Source organism: Phyllobates terribilis, unplaced genomic scaffold (genome assembly GCF_046119375.1).
Source record: "Phyllobates terribilis strain yellow unplaced genomic scaffold, ASM4611937v1 Scaffold_8__6_contigs__length_399053987, whole genome shotgun sequence".
Taxonomy (NCBI): Eukaryota; Metazoa; Chordata; class Amphibia; order Anura; family Dendrobatidae; genus Phyllobates; species Phyllobates terribilis.
In genome coordinates, this window is record NW_027362768.1 from 21,724,063 (window position 1) to 21,744,786 (window position 20,724).

At 42.5% G+C, this 20,724-nt stretch overlaps 1 protein-coding gene across 2 annotated transcripts in view; it reads left to right on the plus strand.

Moving 5' to 3' along the window:
• Positions 1 to 13,894, plus strand: part of CRB1 (crumbs cell polarity complex component 1) — a 156,542-nt gene extending 142,648 nt beyond the window's left edge. For both annotated transcript variants that reach the window (XM_073642865.1, XM_073642866.1), the window contains one exon: positions 8,826 to 13,894. In XM_073642865.1, the coding sequence (XP_073498966.1) occupies positions 8,826 to 9,041 (216 nt within the window). In that variant the 3' untranslated portion in view covers positions 9,042 to 13,894. The remainder of the gene's footprint in view (positions 1 to 8,825) is intronic.
• The last annotated feature ends 6,830 nt before the right edge of the window (positions 13,895 to 20,724 follow it).

The following is a 20,724-nucleotide window of genomic DNA, read 5'->3' on the forward strand; positions in this document are numbered from 1 at the left end:
ACCTGATAACTTACGCCATCTCCGCCATAGCTTCCCTGGTCCTACCAATGGTGAGATCTATGCAGAGGACCAGGGAAGCAGCGGTGAAGTAAAGAGAAAGGTGTTTTGGTGGGAAATTAGTAACAAATTTGATTCACTCATCTCTAGTCGCCAACACATAAAGTATACTACCAATCCTTTTTTTTTAAACGTGTTACACTTTCTGCTCATTGCTGGGGGACCAGGTTCTGAGACCACAACCAGTTGCTCAAAAAACAGCTTTTTAGTGCACTGCTCGGGTGACTGTAGTGAACAGCTCCTGAAGGCAGGGACCTTCTATGGACCCAATAGTAAGTCTTTGAGCTCGCGCACAGAGCTTTGTATGGATCCATAGACTTTCTATTGAGCACGTACATACAGCTGTTTCTTCAGTAATCAGTGTCGGTGGGGGTGTCAGATGCTGGACCCCCACAAATCAGTAGGACATGTATGGAGGCAAAATATATTTTTGGAAAAATAGATATACTTTAAAGTAAAGATAAAATAGTTACCATGGATTACCATGGATGTACAGTATACAGAGGTGTCTTCTATATGATCTTTGATAAATAAAATGTGGCCTGATAAATTTCATGTTGGAGGCATTCACCTCTAGAGGCATTGCTTATTGTGGAGAATTTGGGTCTTTATGAAACATGATATGGCGATAAAAGGATTACCTATAGAGGCTGTGTGTATCTCTATGCAGTGTCTGTTGGCATGACATGAGTACACAAACCTTGCAACCACCTCCTGATTTTAGGTATATTTCACAGAGATATGCACACTGTAACTTAGAGCTGATGGAAAGTTTTGGATCTGAATAACTGTTACATCCTTCATCACATACTTTTACCCTCTGAGATACCTACCTATGGTAAATTAATCACAAGAACAGTGAGATAAGAGGAAGTATTCCTAATGCTGTAAAACAAGCTTTCAGGACGAATAAAGGTGATTTTCTCACTGGAGCCAGCCACGCTCACTGGAGTAGACAGTCTGAAAATGTGCCAAATTGTCACAGTGTCATATGCTGGATGATACACTTGACACATTTTTAAAAACCTATGTCTAACCTTTCAGCACATTTTGGCTGGCATACTTTGCATCACTTTTTTGTGTATAAATTTTGGCGCAGTCTGGAGCATATTAAACTACTCCCCCATCAGGGTAAGTTACACCCTTATTCATTAAAGTGCGCCTGTCAGCAGGATTGTACTTAGTAAGCTACATACACTGTCAGGTGGGCGACAATACACTGATTAATATGATACCTTGGTTGATGAAATCCATCCTGTGGTTCTTGTGTAATCTTTACTTTCAGTTAAGAGATAATGATATGTCCGTACTCCAGGGCGCTCTGTGGGGCTCTATCTGGTGTTCTGCTCACATATTCATCTGTGTGCTCTTTTGACAGCTCACTGTGCCTTCACTGACCTGCCTCCTATTTTACCTAGCCCCGCACTGCTAGATGCATTATGTAAAATAGGAGGCAGGTCAGTCATAAGAGCATACAGATGAATATGTAAGAAGAGGACCAGATAGAGCGCCTCCCACAGGCTGCCCCGAAGCACGAGCATATCATTATCTCCAAACTGAAAGTAAAGATTACACAAGAACCACAGGATGGATTTCATCGACAATGGTATCATATTAATCAGTGTAATGTTGCCCACCTGACAGTGTATATAGTTTACTGAGCACAATCCTGCTGACAGGTGCGCTTTAAGTCATACCCTATTTCCAACTCAACTAGCAAATAGTGTTTTAAAGGGAACCTGTCAGAGGATTCATGTTGCCCAAACCACAGGCAGCAGGAATTACAGCTCCAACTTTTCAGAAATAATATACTTTGAAGATCAGACCAGGGACCATAGCCGGCGACCAGTCTAGTCCAATTGCGTCCCCAGCTGTCTTATCCTAGCACCGCTCCAGGTGATTGATAAGTCTCTTCCTATGTACAAAGCAACAGCGCCAGGAAGAGATGGCCAGGATGAGGGTGCTAATCTAATATGGTCTCTGGCTATGGTCCGTGGCTGAACCTTGATCGAATAATTTCAGTATTTTGGACAAAAATATACCCTAATATATCTGGCTGTAATCGTTCAGCAAATCTGCCGTTCATGCTGCCTGTGAATTGGGAAACATAAATTGCCTGACCGGTTCCCTTTAAACACTTAATGAATAGGTCTAAAACTAGATGCAACAATTGGTGCAAAAATATGGCAAAATTTGTTGCTTTTTCCTCCAAAGTTGAAGCTATGTCACAATGTAAATCTGCCCTATTTTAAAAAATACATTTCTGAATATATGCAATAATAGATTTAATTACTTAATATATCCTTTTTAATTTATTTTCACATCAATAAAATCAGGTACATTTAACAATAACATAGAAAAGTCCAGCATTTTGATTTATATAAAAAACCTTGCAGTTTTATTGCAGACATACGTTAAAATCCATCATCAATCACGTACGATTTTCACACTGAAGTTACTGATTGTATGCCTTGCCTTCACCCTACCTCACAGGCAAAACAATACTTTTCAATCATTTATTAAAACAAAATCAGGAGTGGAATGGGGTGTTTAGGATCCACTTCTGATTATGGGGGATGAGAAAAAAAGTATAGTCTGAATTAGGACTTTCTCTGAATCAACACTGCAAGACAAAATGTTAAACTAGCTGAGCTTCTCAACCTAAGGCCACGTTCTCACATTCAGTATTTGATCATTTTTTTACCTCAGTATTTGTAAGCCAAAACCTGTAGTGGAACATTCAGAGGAAAAGTATAATAGAAACTCGTCACCACTTCTGTATTTATCACACACTCCTGGTTTTGACTTACAAATACTGATGTAAAATTGTGACCAAATACTGAAGGCATGAACGTGGCCTAATTGTCTCACTATACTAATGTGGGCTGATATACTACTTCTCTAAATGTTTACTTTTTTTAGCATTCATACTGTATCTTCACGCCATCTTCAACTGTCACCTGTTAGCTTGAAGTACTGTATATGTCACTGAGTCTGTCTTTTAAACCTGACAGGAGCTATAATCTACATGTTGAAAAGTGGTCTGTCCACATACAGATCAACATGATTAAAGGGGTTCTCCGGTAATAGAATGATAATAACTAAATGAAAAGTCATTATAAATAATATTTCTAAATACTTTCAATTAGCAAATCACAATAGATTTCTCTAGAGAGAAGAACACTATAGAATTAAAATTGACATATTGTTACATTGACAGAAACCTGTCCTAAAATGTTAATAGTACAGGTATCTGTCAGCATGTGCAGTAGGAATCTACAGCCCCAACATATGTAGTAATATGTGTTTCTGGTGGATATTCTGATCTAATACTGGAGATACCTGGAGTGCTGAGGTAAGAAGAGGCTGCTCACACTGCTGTCCACCCTTTCTATCTGACCTAATACTGGAGATATCAGGAGTGCTGAGGTAAGAAGAGGCTGCCCACACTGTTGTCCACCCTGTCTATCTGACCTAATACTAAAGATACTTGGAGTGCTGAGGTAAGAAGCGGCTGCTTGCACTGCTGTTAATCCTGTTTTTCTTTGCTAATACTGAAAATACCAGGAGTGCTGAGGTAGGAAGAGGCCACTCACAATGCTGTCCAACCTATCTGGCCTAATACTGGAGATACCAGGAGTTCAGCGGTAAGTAGAGGCTGCTCACACTGCTGTCCACCATATCTATCTGATCTAATACTGAAGATACCAGGGGTGCTGAGGTAAGAAGAGGCTGCTCACACTGTTGTCCACCATATCTATCTGATCTAATACTGGAGATACCAGGGGTGCTGAGGTAAGAAATGGTCGCTAATACTGCTGTCCACCATATCAGTCTGAAGGACAATATATAGTATATATATCTCAGGGTCAAAGCAGAGGACCTTTCTTTAACATGGCAATAATGACATTTCTTTCAGTTATTTAAATTTTTCTATTAGTGAGAAACCCTTTGAGGTGAGGATTGTAGATTCAGACTGAAAGCAGCAAAACCATGAAGGAACACATATAGAAAAAAGGTGTAAAGAAAAGTGTGAAACAAACCAGAATATGTGTTAAACCTTATTCTTCAAAGTACTACCTTTTGCTCTAATGACATCTTTACACGCCCTTGGCATTTTCTCAAGCAGCTTCATGTAGTCACTTGGAATGGCTTCCAATGAACCGGTTATGTCTTGTCAAGAGTCCATTTATAGAATCACCGGCCTTAAGAAAATGTTTGTGACCATCAACTGTTCTAAGCCAGAATATTGCAACATTCACTCAACCAAAGTAAAGACACATTGTTACTTTAAGACATGAAGGCCAGTAAATCAGGTAATTTGCTAGAACTTTGAATATACTCTTAAGAACAGTCATGAAAAATATCATTAGACTGTGTGCCCACGATGCGTTTTTTAAGCGTTTCCGAAGGCAAAAATGCTGCAGAAAAACTTAAAAAACACTTGATAGAAGGCCTGCCATGTTTCCCAATGATAATCCGCATGTGCTGTGCACATGCTGTGGAAATTTCCGCTGCGGGTTATCATTGCGGGAAAAAATGCAGCACTACCAATTATTTTGCGGAAGCGCTGCGTTTTCGCCGCCATTGACTTGCATTGCAACGCATGGATTACGCATCACTGCATCTGTACATGCGGAATCCATGCGTGTCAATGTGCGGATGGTACCCGGGTGTGGAGGAGAGGAGACTCTCCTCCGGACCCGGGTACCATAGAACCTGTAAAAAAAAGAATAAAATAAAAAATAAATATTATATTTACCTTCTGATGGCCCCCGGTGTGCTTGTCTTCGCTTGCCGGCAGATTGCGGTGGACTGAAGGACCTGCGCTGACGTCATTTAGTCATATGACGGCAGCTCCTTCAGTGTAGTGTACCGCAAGCTGCCGGCAAGGGAGGACGGAGCGAAGCAAGACTCCGGGGGCCATCAGAAGGTAAGTATAGATTTATTTTTTTATTTTTTGACATTCTTTGGGGTCACACTATATAAATCCATGCCGTTTGCATGGATTTATATAGTGTGACCAAGTTGTCAAGCACTTTCCAAGTGATGCTAAAATCGCTTGGAAAGCGCTTGTCAACCCGCATGCGGAAATGCAAGGGAAGAACGCTTCACATCCGCATGTCCCTGGCAGGAAAAACGCATGTACAATCCGCATGAACAATCCGCATGTAAAATCCGCATGCGTTTTTTCTGCCAGGGAGATGCAGAAATGCTCAGGAAAAAATCCAGAGCATTTCTGCATCGTGGGCACATAGCCTTCTGATGAAATTGGCTCTCATGAGGACTGCCCCAGAAAAGAAAGACAAAGAATTACCTCTGCTGCAGAGGATAAGTACATCAGAGTTAACAGCCTCAGAAATCACAAATTGACATCCCTCATAAATGATGCACAGACATCAAATAGCAGACATATCTCCACATCAACATCAAAGGTCCAGAGCAGACCAGAATAAGAAGGCCTTTATGGTTGAATTGCTGTAAAGAAGCTACATCTAAGGCTCGCAAACTAGAAGAGACTTGTTTTGGCCAGGAAACACAAAGACTGGATATTAGACCAGTGGAAATGTATACTCTGGTCTGATGAATCAAAATGAGAGATTATTGGTAACAACTGTCATGTCTTTGTGAGACGCAGAAAACATGAGCGGATGGTTTCTACATGTGTGGTGCCACTGTGAAACATGGAGGGAGGTGTGGTATTATGCGGGTTGCTTTGCTGGTGACATTGTTGGTGAATTATTCTAAAGTCAAGACACACTTCCCCATCATGGGTATTGCAGCATTCTGTAACAACATGCAATTCCATCAGGTTTTTACTTAGTGGGGTCATCATTTGTGTTGCAACATAACAATGACCCAAACACTTCTAGGCTATGTAAGTGTTAAGTGACGAAGTAGGAGAGAAATGGAGTGTTGCAGTCAGGTAAAATGGCCTTCACAATCACCCAACCTGAACCTAATATGGTTTGGCAGAAGTATTACCACAAAGAGAAAGGCAAGACAGCTAACAAGTGCTCCACAACTCGGGGAACTCTTTCAAGAAAGCCATTCCAAAAGATGACCTCATCAAGCTGCTTGAGATACTGTCAAGGAAGTGTAAAACTGTTATCAGAGAATCTAAAGTTTAACACATATTATGGTTTGTTTCACCTGTTCTTTACTTTGTGGTTTTGATGCCTTTAGTCTGAATCTACAATGTGCTCATTTCAAAAAGAACAGTGAAAACCACTGCATTAACAGACAGTAGCATCATATAAAGTTGTCCCATGATGTAGCTATAAGGCCATGTTCACACATTCAGTATTTGGTCAGGATTTTGCCTCAGTATTTGTAAGCCAAAACCAGGAGTGGGTGATAAATACAGAAGTGGTGACGTGTTTCTATTATACTTTTCCTCATAGGGCGACTGAAGCTTGTTGGATAGAGAGATCTGTCAAGCATCACAGCATCGTGAGAGGGCTGAGCATTTAATACCGTGTTCTCCTTACGTAGGCAACACACTATACAATATAAAATTAAAAGTCCTTCCATTCTCGAGAATGAAAAGGTTTTTTTAGCAATTGGTAAATTGCACAGTTGCTTGTTTTTACAAGCGCTTTGCAATTTTACCTATTTATCAATTTAAGACAACCCGTTGAACGCAGACACTTCATTTGGGCTCCTGGATTTCACTGCAAAATCTGTATCAGGGTCCTCCATATATCTGGGCCATTTTTATTACTGGTATCTTAGGGGGCTAAGTGCAACTGCTGCCTTTGCATCCCCCATAAGTAAACCCCTGATTGAAAGATTGACAGCTTTCAATGTATGTGTGCTCATGCTAGCAGGTCAGTGAGAAAAGAGGTTCTCCACTTTGCACAATCCTCACTTTCTAAAAGTGACCCTTGACTATAATAAAAGATCTGGCATAAACATAGCTGAGCAGCAGCTGAGTGAACCTGGCAGTAAGGGTATGTTCACACAGAGGGTTTTTTTTGGCATATATTCAAATCTGCTTGCAACAGGCTTCCCGTTCACTTGAATGAGAAAATGCTCCAATAGTGCACATGTTGCATCCTATTCCCATGCTTGTAAAACATGGTATGTAAATGGAAAACTGTACAGACTTTAATATGAGTTTTGGAGAGGTTTTTGCAGTTGAAACATGTCAAAAGCCACACTACATTGCCATGTCGCATATCGAAAGTAAAAGCTTATAAAAATAAGAACCAAAAATGTGTAAAAAAAAAAGTGTGTCTTTACAAAACCACACAAAAACCACATGCTTTTTAGAAGTGGTATTTACATGTTGATTTTTTTTCTGGCTGAAAAAAATCACTTTATAAAACGCTGTGAATATATTGGGTATGTTCACACAGCATTATTTTCTGGGGGATTTCACCTGGAATCTACCTAACAAAAATGCTTAAAATATTCAAAATAATGAGCATATGCACAGCAATGTGAACTTGACTTGCTGTGTATTGTATATGTCCTGTCTTTTGTAAAGAAGCTAATGGCTTCTGCTTGGAAGCTGCCACACTATCTTCCACTATCTTATATATAAAGTGTAAAAAAAAAGATGTCGGCAGCAAAGCCACTGCAAAATAAAATGAAGAAGATGACAGAGAAGAAGACTTCTGCTTCACAAACAATGCAGGTTTTGCCAGTATCAAAAAGACATTGGCCCCGATTCATGAAGACCGGTTATTTTTCTTGCCAGGCTTGATGAGGGGAGTGGTGGAGTCAGAGGCTCCTGAATCATGAGGGGGTGCTCGCCTCTTCATGAATCGGAGCCGCTGACGAGTGAGGTGCACCTCTGTGCGCTAGGCCAGAGATCTTACTGGTAGTAATCAGATGAACTGTGCCGTCACACCCCAGCGCCACTCATTTCAGCAGAGCTGGGAGAGACTGGAGTGAAAACGGCAAAAGTCGCAAAATTTTGGCGCTACTCATAATTGCGGCAAAATTTTGTGACGTTTCAACGTTTTTTTTACTTCACTTTTTTGGCTAAAAGCTTTGATGAATTAGGGCCTATGTGTGCACATGTCCTTAGACTGCCCTCCACACTCCAATCCCAGGTAATGCAGGGATAACAATCAAAGAAAATGTCAGGGGAGCAGAATAGAATTTGTTTTGCTCTACTTTCTTTACAGCAGCAGCTTTGTGGTAATGGGAGATTCCTATATCAGATATAATGTGTTCCCTAATATATCGGTAATTGTGAGGTAAATCTGCAGGCCGCGCTGCTTCATAGTAACATTTATGGAGACAAATAGATATGGGCATCACTTACTGACCTCTAGTGGTAGAAAGGAAGATAACAACTAATGCTCAGCAGAAGGAAAATGACCCAGTACTGAAATATATGTTTGTGATAAATTCAGACTGTACCCATGTGTGGAGTGATTTAAATGAATAGGTTTTACTATTATAACAAAGTAATAAACTATACTGATATTAAATGCATATAGCTGAATGAGCAACGCAAGAGAAACATAGCAGAAAGGGATTAGGCATATGGGAGAAGTATATACCAGATAGCGTATTACCAGAATCTTCCCAACAGCTATCAATATGATCATAAAGCCAGAATAACCCGTAACATGGCTTGGGAAAGCTTGCTTCCTACTTTGGTGACATACAGAGAAGTCGAGCTGTAATGTTACCTGCAATTCCTTATTTCCCAAGTTATTTGCTATTTCTCACATACTTTCATGATGTATTTGCTATTCATTTACGGCATAATAAATACTAATATGTCACATTATATGTCCTGTTTCCAGCTCTCTGACTTTCTGCCTCCAGGAGTATTCACCGCTGTGGCTTCTGCCGTCCTGGCATTGTTTTTTGCTGTGTGTGCAGGGCTGTGTATCTTCATTGCCATTGCTGGCATGAGGTCAAGTCAAGGAACCTACAGCCCAAGCAGACAGGAGAAAGAAGGATCTCGGGTAGAGATGTGGAATATTGTTCAGCCGCCGCCGCTGGAGAGACTCATTTAATAACATTCTTCTCTTTCTTCAAGGACGTCAGTACATCTCAGGAATCATCTACATTTCATTACATTAATCACATGAAAAATTCCTTAAAGGCGTGGTCCAAAATGCAAATTAATTTTCATCCTAAATGCCTTTCTATGTAATGCCATAATCTAAACTATTTTCTAATATACTTTAATTAAAAATTCCCTATTCTTCCCTAACTATACTATCTAACTGCTTTTTTTCCCTACTTTCTTTCTGATGACGCTTCGTTTGAGAATCCCAGTGCATGCTGGGATAACGAAGCGTCATCAGGGATCAGAGGCTGCAGTCACTGCCACAGTCTCTTCCCCCTCTCTGGAACAAAGCATCATTAGAGACTTTCATTTCCGGGGCTAGACTAGTTCATTGTACGATGTGCGCAGTTACAGCGCGCTTCCTTGTTGGCTCAGATCAGTAGTAACGAGCCAGCAACAGAGCACATTGTAAGATGGATACGGCACTTGCGGGAGCAGCGCTGATCTCTGCACACTGGGTATTTTTACAACACGCACTGACAGTATGCTCTGTTGCCGACTCGTTACTGATGATCTGAGCCGGCGAGAGTGCGCACTGTCATTGTGCTCATCGCGCAGTGCACAGGGATTAGTGCAGCCCCTGAAACGAGTGTCATTGATGACGCTTTGTTTCAGGGAGGGGGTAGGGGCTGCGGCAGTGACCACAGTCTCTGCCCCTGATGACACTTCTCTTAAGTATCCCAGCATATACTGGGGTTTTCAAATGAAGCATTATCAAAAAGGGAGTAAGAAAATAAAAAGAAAAAAAGAGTTTGATAGTGTAGTTAGGGAAAGATAGTGAATTTTAAATTAAAGTATATTAGAAAATAGTTTTGATTATGGAATTAAATAGATAGGGATTTAGGATGAAAATTATTTTGATTTTGTACCACCCCTTTAACCATTCCAACCCCATTAGGTAAGAACTAATGGTGTTGCCTCTGATCTGTAGTTGGTAGTATATTTGCATACAGTTAAAAAGAATCTTAAAGGAAAAGGCAGTGACATTAAACTGGGTGCCTCACCTTCTTAGTGATAATTTTTGTGCCTTTATTGCAGAAATCAGACACTGATCTGTATGGACAAGCCAGTCCGGATTGTGGTGCTGTTATTGCATTGGTTAGTTACACTGAAGAAAACTCAATAGTTCCCATTTTTTTAAGATTTCATTGGAATAATTCATCTTATTAAAACAACTTTCATTGGCAAAACATACGAAGCACGAAAGTGGATGAAAAATGCACCACATTAATAGTGAAAGGTAAATGGAGGTTTGCATGGAGCACTGCAGTAGGCCTTAAAGTGACCCTCAACCCCTGACATGTGATGTTACATCTGCAGTGTATAACGCTATAACGAATGTCCTCGGTTCTCATGCCGCTGCTTCTGACTGACAGATTGGAGTCTTGTTTTCTTTATCTACAAAATGACCACCACATTGGCATAGGGGGTGCTGTGGAAAGTCTAAAGCACACCTCTCCTGCTTTTCTCTCCCAGGTGATAAACACAGCACTGTCATCACCAAAACGAGTATGAGGGTGGTGAGAATGGCATCCACTCCTCTGACAACTCCTGTCGTTTAAATGTGTGGAAATGTATTTTACATGTATTTTATTGTATTGTATTTAACAGTTATCCTTCTGTGGCTGCAGTTCCTTTTAATAGGGAACAGGGCCAGCTTCAGGTTTTCGTGGGCCCCGGGCGAAAGAGTCTCAGTGGGCCCCTTTTACACATACCACAATTCATGATGCACAGATACTGCAGAGAAATATAGGTATAGTACAATGCCAAAGATTTCACTTCTTACATTACATGAGTGATATCTATTGTAAATTCTGCAATAAAATACATATATTATAATGCATCCCATAGTCCTCCATATAGTATAATGCACAGCCCATAGTCCTCCATTTATAATGCACAGCCCATTGTCAGGGGCATAACGACCGCAATCGCAGTGGTCACAGCCGCGACCGGTGAGTTAGGGGCCCGGTGGGTGAGGGCCAGGGTCCGGGGCGCCGACACCTGCAAAAGCTTCTGAAGGATGTGTGTCCTCGGATGCGCATACAGCTGAAGTGTATTGCGGCATGCGGATCCGCGAGCCACAATACACGCTGCCAGCTAATCAGAGACCAGCAGCTAACATTACGTGCATGTGACGGGGCGCATGGCAGTGACATCACACTTTCCCGTCGCACGGCGAGTCCTGCTGGTTTCACAAGAGGACATGCCCGGTGCAGGAGCAAGTGAACAGTGAGTATTTATTTATTTTTTTACAAAAATCATTGGCCATACTACTGTTGCATTATACTACTGTGAATGTTTATGGGCTGCATTATACTACTGTGGATGTCAATGGGGTGCATTATACTACTGTGGATGTTTATGGGGTGCATTATACTACTGTGGGTGTCAATGGGGTGCATTATACTACTGTGGATGTTTATGGGGTGCATTATACTACTGTGGATGTCTATGGGGTGCATTATACTACTGTGGATGTATATGGGGTGCATTATACTACTGTAGATGTCTATGAGGTGCATTATACTGCTATGGATGTCTATGGGAGTGCATTATATTTCTATGGATGTCTATGGGGTGCATTATACTACTATGTATGTCTATGGGGGTGCATTATAATACTATGGATGTCTATGGGGGTGCATTATACTTCTATGGATGTCTATGGGGCCGCATTATAATACTATGGATGTCTATGGGGTACATTATACTACTATGGATGTCTATGTGGTGCATTATACTACTATGGATGTCTATGGGAGTGCATTATACTTCTATGGATGTCTATGGGGGTGCATTATACTACTGCGGATGATATACTTTATGTAGGACTATGAGTTGTGCACTATACTTTATGGATGACTATGGGCTGTGCACTATACTACATGGATGACTATGAGCTGTGCAGTATATTGTATGGTGGACTATGGGATGCATTTTACTATATGGAGAGGTGCATTTTGCTTCTTTTACGGAGCCCCATGATTTCTATGTGCGTTCCTGATGAGTATTATGGTTTATTTTCTTCTATACATTAAAGAACAGCGGCAGAACGGGGGACATATATACCAGGATGGGGCCTAGGATAAGGGACATATACCAGGATGGGCGATATACAGGTTCATCTCACTAAATTAGAATATCATCAAAAAGTTAATTTATTTCAGTTCTTCAATTCAAAAAGTGAAACTCATATATTATATAGAGTCATTACAAACAGAGTGATCTATTTCAAGTGTTTATTTCTGTTAATGTTGATGATTATGGCTTACAGCCAATGAAAACACAAAAGTTATTATCTCAGTAAATTAGAATACTTTATAACAACAGCTTGAAAAATGTTTTTAAAATACAAAATGCTGGCCTACTGAAATGTATATTCAGTAAATGCACTCAATACTTGGTCAGGGCTCCTTTTGCATCAATTACTGCATCAATGCGGCGTGGCATGGAGGCGATCAGCCTGTGCCACTGCTGAGGTGTTATGGAAGCCCAGGTTGCTTTGATAGTTACGCCCCTGCTGATGGCTAGTGGGCCCCACGTTTGTCCAGGGCCCTGGTGCGCTGGGTGGTGATACCGTCCCTGGTAGGGAAAACAGGATTAATTGTAGGGCCGACCCATAGAGGGGAGAAGGATTGGGGATTGTGGGTTAGTTACAGTAATAGAAAGTTAGTTAAGTTTTGGCTAGTGAAGTAAGGACACCTGCTGGTCAAGTTGATCTTCACCTGGGTGTGTGAGTGTGTGTGTGGAAGAAGTCAGCAGAGACTGCAGTGAAGGAGAGAAAAGGGAACATCTAAGGAGCACTACATCTGTGGCAGCAGAAGGCTTTCAGCCAGCGAGATGAGGAAGGGAATGAACGGTCAGCAATTTTGTTAGAGTCCATAAGGGTCTCTGGGGAATGGAAAAGTGTCAGCCAGGTCTTGAAAGCTGCAGGTCCAAGAAGAAACGAGTCAGCAAGGCTGTGGGCAGGTCAGTAAAGGGGCAGTCACAGGCACATCGTTTAGGTGGTTCCTGAAAAAGTGGGCTGAAGGATAGCGATCACTGAAATGCTCAGCTATAGGCCACGTTCACATGTTCAGTATTTGGTCAGCACGTTTCGAAGTGATACTTCTTATTCATAACCTACCCCAGCTGGATCCAGCTGGATCTGGGGCAGCATCATGACGTCTGCTATTATTAAGAGCTAAGATAGAAATGTACACATAGCCCCAATAAGATTCAGGAGACTCCTGCTGAATGTATGAGTAAAGTGGCAATGACTGGTATGAATTTGTTGACTTTTAGAAAGCAGAACCTTCCAAAAAAAAGTATTTGTAAAGCCAGCTAATCAACAACTTAGTTCCTACTTCAGACACAGATTTCTGAGAATAAAACTTCTGGTTATAGAAGTTACATCTACTGTAAGGCTATGTGCCCACGATGCAGAAATGCTCCGGATTTTTCCTGAGCGTTTCTGCATCTCTCTGGCAGAAAAAAACGCATGCGGATTGTACATGCGGATTGTACATGGGTTTTTCCTGCCAGGGACAAGCGTAAATGAAGCATTTTTCACATGTGATTTCGCATGCGGGTTGTCAAGCGCTTTCCAAGCGATTTTAGCAACACTTGGAAAGTGCTTGACATCTTGGTCACACTATATACATCCATGCAACCGGTATAGATTTTATATAGTGTGACCAAGTTAATTAAAAAAAAGATAAGAATGGTAAAAAAAAACAAAAAACCATTATACTCACCTTCTGATGACCCCGGTCTCCTAATCCGATGCGTCCGGTCTCCCTAGTGTCTCGCGGTTGTGTAAAAAGGACCTTCCATGACGTCATTTAGTCATGTGACAGGTCACATGACCGCCGACGTCAGCGGTCGCGTGACCCGTCACATAACTAAATGACGTCATGGCAGGTCCTTTTAGACCATCGTGAGCTGCCGTGGAGCCAGGATGCATCGGTTAAGGAGACCGGGGGCCATCAGAAAATGTGTTTTTTTTTATTTTAAATTCTTTTTTTTTACAGGTACTATGGTACCCGGGTCTGGATGAGAGTCTCCTCTTCTCCAGACCCCGGTACCATCCGCACATTGAATCGCTTAATATCCGCATGTGCACATGTAGTCATGCGGATATTAAGCGATTCAATGCAAGTCAATGGCGGCGAAAACGCCGCAATTACGCAAAATAATTGGAGGTGCTGCGGATTTTTCCGCAATGATAATCCGCAGTGGAAATTTCCGCAGCAAGTGCACAGCACATGCGGATTATCATTGGGGAACATGGCAGGCCTTCTACCAAGCGTTTTTTAATCGTTTCTGCGGCGGAATTGCTGCTGCGGAAACGCTTAAAAAACGCATAGTGGGCACACAGCCTAAGAATAATGATTGTCAAAGATAATATAGGTGAGAAGATATTACATCCCACACCTCTACTCATTTACCTGGGACTACGTATATTATATTATATACAGTAGATATTTGAGGACAATAGGTGACAAAAGCTTCATATCTGGCTTAGAAAATCACCTTTCAAGCCAATGCAATCCAAAAGAATGACAAACTAAGATGAATATTTTTACAGCACCAGTCAGTAGTGTAATATTGTGTTCTCTCACATGAAAATAGCCCAAAGCAAAAGGAAGAATTTTCTTATCTGACGTTAATAACTTTTCGTAAAATATACCGTAAATCGAGGTGATTGTCAAAGTAGTGAGATGCTATTCAGATGGCAAAAGGTGACAGAAGACCAACCTTTAGCCTAACCTCTATTATCCTATCCACCACCATCAAGTTCCATAACATCAAGACAGTGGGGGAGATGTACTACTGAAAATGCACCAAAACTTGAGGCAGAATTGGGGTGTACATGCCATGTTCAACATTTATTAAGGGTTTTAAAAATATTTGCACCTCACAAGACACTTTTAGAAGGTGTCTAGAAAAAAGCGTATAGCTCCGGGTGTATGTAAAAGCCATCAAATTTACTAGGTGTGCTCCAGTTTTTTGCTTGAAAGGAATCTGTCACCAGGTTTTTGCTGCCTCATCTGAGAGCAGCATGATGTAGGAAAAGAGACCCTGATTCCAGCGATGTGTCACTTAGATTACCGGGTACAGCAGTTGTGGCACAATCAGAGTTTTTCGATGAAGCAGAGCTCAGCTAACAGTGATCATCTCCTGCTGATAAAACACTAATAGCATTGAAACAACAACACACAGCCTAATAAGTGACACATCAGTGAAATCAGTGTCTCAGTCCCTACCTTATGCTGCCCTCTGATTACATATCAAAAACCTGCTGACAGATTCTCTTTAAGAAGTGGTCCATAATAAAGCCAACTAATAGATGGTATAAACCTAGATTAAACAGTGTAATAATGCACCAGTTTTATCATCCAGCAGAAGGCTCTGAGATAAATTTGGTACATTTTAAAACTCTGTAGTTTGAGTTTATGCTATTAACCTTGCTTTGCAAATCTACCCCTGAATTCCCAACTGGATGCCGAAACCTAGAAATGTGTGTCACCCAGGGGGAATATAGGAGACTCGGTACCCGGGCCTTTTACCTTGTTTAGGAGGTCATGGCAGTCGGCTCCCGGGCCCGTACTCTGGGTCTCTCTTTAAAAAGGGGTTTTAGTGTACAGTTTGTCTCGTGATGCCACCTGTGGTTTCCGGTAATGGTTACTGGCGCTGCTGCTGACCTCCGGGGGTGATGGGATGGCAGCTGGGATGTTCCTGCTCCCCACAGGCGGAGCGGGCCCCCGGGGCAGTGTAGGTGCAGATGGTGGTGATGCTGGGGCTTGTAGTGCAGGAGAGATGGCGCAGCAGGAGTAACTGACAGAGACTGGGGATTCAGTAGGAAAGGTGCACTTCAGGACTTCTCCCCAGTGAGCGGGTATAAGGCCTCCTGGTCCGTGTCTCCCTCTCTTTAAGCTCCTGGCCAGCCTGCAACTGGGTCTAGCTTCTGTGTCGTGCTGTTCCTTCACCTGTCGCTTGGTAGTAGGACCTTTTTCTGGCAACCACTATCCCTGGACGCCGGGGCCTTCGTGGTTCCTAGTCCTGTCAAGGGTTTAGCTTCAGGTCGACCAGGGACTTGTAGTCCTCCTGGTATGCCGGTGATCCTTACTGGGTATAAAGGACCCTGTAGGCGCGGACCTGGTGTCCGGTTTGTGTCTTGGGGTGAGCCTATGATGCTCCTCTGCCCCCTCAACTCCTCTCTCCTCTCCTCTTTGCCTCCGGCCACACTCGGGGCCCTCAATACAGCAGCAGCAGATGTGCTGCGTCTTCACTGCTCTCAGTGGCAGCACACTCTCTCTCAGACTGAGACTGAACTGCCTGGCTCCACCCTCCAAATATATATCCCTAACGGGCTCGCTCTGGTGGTATGAGGTGGAAGGGTGGAGGTGTTTGTTTGTAACGAGGGCCTCTTGTGGAGAAGTCCATCCATGCACCCTTTTGGGTCCTGTGGTACCTGTGAACAGTAGTGTGCCACAAATGCAACCAAGGCTACCATATCACAGTGTCCACGCAATCCAGTGATCTCCAACCTGCAGCTCTTCAGGCAGCCACAGACCAGTCATGTTGAGAATTGTAGCTTTTCAAGAGCCCCATGGGTTGTAGACTACTGCAATAACACATCTGATGCCATGGAATTAGTAACTATGTGCTGAAGGCATAAACATAACCAAGTATAGACATAGCTACATTTACTCTTTATAAATGATGGACTTTCTTTTAGTCGGCCTTCTATTCCTTAAAATTTTTCTGATTGCATAAATAAATTTCAAGGGTTTATCCATTCTGCAATACAGGAGACCTTCATTAACCAAGACCTGCTGTGTTAGTTAAATTCTAACTTCATAAGTAACATACCTTCATCCCAAAGTAAAATGGATCTTCATGTTTGGTGGTGCACCAACCGGAAAAGCAAGTGTTGTCATATTGCTTAAAGTGTTTGTAGAAAATGCCAAAGAATGAACTAAACGACATGATGAAATATCCCACGATGAAATACTGAACTGTTCTTATCACATGTTATGAATTTACAAGACTTCATAGACCTCACTACCACACTGTTCTATATATGTGCCATTATAAGGACTTCATAGACCTCACCAGTGCACCATGTTCTACTATTATATGTGCCATTATTTTCCACTTAACCATGGTTTTGTCATATGTGTGAAAATATTTCCTAGTGGAATAAACATTATAAATATATTGTTCTGCTCTGCGTTTATTTCATAAATGGCTGCTGTTCTCTTCAGTGGAGTAAGCTCTCACACTGGCAATTATTGTACAGAAAATTAAAACCCAAGTCTGTTCAAAACCTGAGACTGCAGATGAGACTGTGAGAATCCCCTTTACCCAGTGGCAAATCTGAGGTCAAGTAGGTATCAATTTCCTCTTGGCTCAACATATCCCAAAATGTGTTTTGCAAGATGAACAGCTTTAAAGGGAATCCGTCATCAGGTTTTTGCTATTTAATCCTAGAGCAGCATAATATAACTTGAAGCTGCGATTGTCTCATCGCTTGTGCTATATACAGCGATGCCACAGCAATGACTAACATAGAGTTCTTAAGCAGACCCCAGGCTTTCATAGCAACCCATCAGGGACCCGCGATCATGTCATGGGCCCGCTAATCGGCGGATGGAATGACGTGCCCCCATGCCAGTGCATGTTAAATGTCGCTGTCAGAGTTTGACAGCAGCATTTAACAGGATAAACAATCGCTGGAGTAGTGCCGCTTCACCCGCGATTGTCAGAGGCAGGTCCTAACTGTAAGTCCTCCTTCACATTTAGCTGTCTCTGGTACGTGTGGCATCCATTTTTTTTCACGGATATCACATGTACCCATTATATCCTATGGTGATCTTCACATGTCCGTGTTTTCACATAGACCCGTGTGACCATTTGAACTACATGGAGACAGGTCCGTTCTTCCGGCAGCACAGTTGACAGGGGCCAATACTAGTCTATGGGTCCATGAAAAACACGTACAGCACACGGATGGCATCCAAGTGCAGTCCGTGTGTGGTATATGTTTAACATTGCAAAGTATAGGCGATGCTTTGTAATTTCATGCTTTCTTTATCCACACTGGAAAAACACGGATGACACACTGACGACACACTGATGGAAAATACTGATGACATCGGTACCAATTTTTCCAGTACCAGTTTTAAATGGATGTGTGAAGGAGGCTTTACACACAGCCATGATCTGCCAGGTATGTACAGCGGATGTCGTGAAGGGGTTAAGGCCGTCTGCCTACAACATTCACATTGAAAAAGCTCTGTGCTATCTGGTGAATTCACTAATCAGCATATAATGACTTCAGGGCTAAAGGCCCCGTCACACTAAGCGATGCAGCAGCGATCCCTACAACGATACGACCTGTCAGGGATCGTTGCTGCATCGCTAATACATCGCTGGTGAGCTGTCAAACAGGCAGGCTCACCAGCGATGAGGGGAGCAGCGATATCGTGGAAAGAATCGTTCCACGATGTCCTGCTCCCGTTCCCAGCCTGCTGCTTAAGCAGGAGCAGGCTGGTAACTATGGTAAATATCGGGTTACTAAGTGCGCGTGTGCCCCTAGTAACCCGCTGTTTACCATGGATACCACTCTGCTACGGTGCGCTGGAGCCTCCACTCACCGTAGCAGAGTGGTATCTATGGTAAACAGCGGGTTACTAAGTGCGCGCGTGCCCCTAGTAACCCGATATTTACCATGGTTACCAGCCAGATCGTTGGTCCCGCTGGTCACACACAGCGATGTGTGCTGACCAGCGGGAGGCCAACGACCAAAAAATGGTCCAGGACACTTTGCAACGATCAGCGACCTCACAGCAGGGGCCTGATCGTTGCAAAGTGTCACACATAGCGACATCGCTGGTGAGGTCGCTGGTGAGTCACCAAAACTGTGACACAGCAGCGATCTCGCTAGCGATATCGCTTAGTGTGACGGGGCCTTAACAGGTCAAAATAAATTTTTGTTTGACGGTGCAGAGGTATTGAGATATAAAATACAGTGGGAAAAAAAGTATTTAGTCAGCCACCAATTGGGCAAGTTCTCCCACTTAAAAAGATGAGAGAGGCCTGTAATTGACATCATATGTAGACCTCAACTATGAGAGACAAAATGAGAAAACAAATCCTGAAAATCACATTGTCTGATTTGGAAATATTTTTTTTTTTCAAATTTTGGTGGAAAATAAGTATTTGGTGAATTACAAAAGTTCATCTCAATACTTTGTTATATATCCTTTGTTGGCAATGACAGAGGTCAAACGTTTTCTGTAAGTCTTCACAAGGTTGGCACACACTGTTGCTGGTATGTTGGCCCATTCCTCCATTCCAGATCTCCTCTAGATCAGTTTTGGGGCTGTTGCTAGTCAACACGGACTTTCAACTCCCTCCAAAGGTTTTCTATAGGGTTTAGATCTGGAGACTGGCTAGGCCACTCCAGGACCTTGAAATGCTTCTTACGAAGCCACTCCTTTGTTGCCCTGGTGGTGTGCTTGGGATCATTGTCATGCTGAAAGACCCAGCCACGTTTCATCTTCAATGCCCTTGCTGATGGAAGGAGGTTTGCACTCAAAATCTCATGATACATGGCCCCATTCATTCTTTTATGTACACGGAACAGTCATCCTGGTCCCTTGACAGAGAAACAGCCCCAAAAGCATGATGTTGCCACCCGCATGCTTCACAGTAGGTATGGTTTTCTTTGGATACAACTCAGCATTCTTTCTCCTCCAAACACGCCGAGTTGTGTTTCTACCAAACAGTTCTACTTTGGTTTCATCTGACCATATGACATTCTCCCAATACTCTTCTGTATCATCCAAATGCTCTCTAGCAAACTTCAGACGGGCCCGGACATGTAATGGCTTAAGCAGGGGGATACGCCTGGCACTGTAGGATCTGAGTCCCTGGCGGCGTAGTGTGTTACTGATGGTAGCCTGTGTAACATTGGTCCCAGCTCTTTGCAGGTCATTCACTATGTCCCCCGGTGTGGTTCTGGGATTTTTGCTCACCGTTCTTGAGATCATTTTGACCCCACAGGGTGAGATCTTGTATGGAGTCCCAGATCAAGGGAGATTATCAGTGGTCTTGTATGTCTTCCATTTTCTAATTATTGCTCCCACAGTTGATTTCTTCACACCAAGCTGCTTGCCTATTGCAGATTCAGTCTTCCCAGCCTGGTGCAGGGCTACAATTTTGTTTCTGGTCTCCTTCGACAGCTCTTTGGTCTTCACCATAGTGGAGTTTGGAGTGTGACTGTTTTAGGTTCCGAACAGGTGTCTTTTATACTGATAACAAGTTCAAACAGGTGCCAGTACTACAGGTAATGAGTGGAGGACAGAGGAGACTCTTAAAGAAGAAGTTACAGGTCTGTTAGAGCCAGAAATCTTGCTTGTTTGTAATTGACCAAATACTTATTTTCCACCAAAATTTGAAAAAAATTCTTTCCAAATCAGACAATGTGATTTTCAGGATTTGTTTTCTCATTTTGTCTCTCATAGTTGAGGTCTACCTATGATGTCAATTACAGGCCTCTCTCACCTTTTTAAGTGGGAGAAGTTGCACAATTGGTGGCTGACTAAATACTTTTTTTCCCCACTGTATATCTG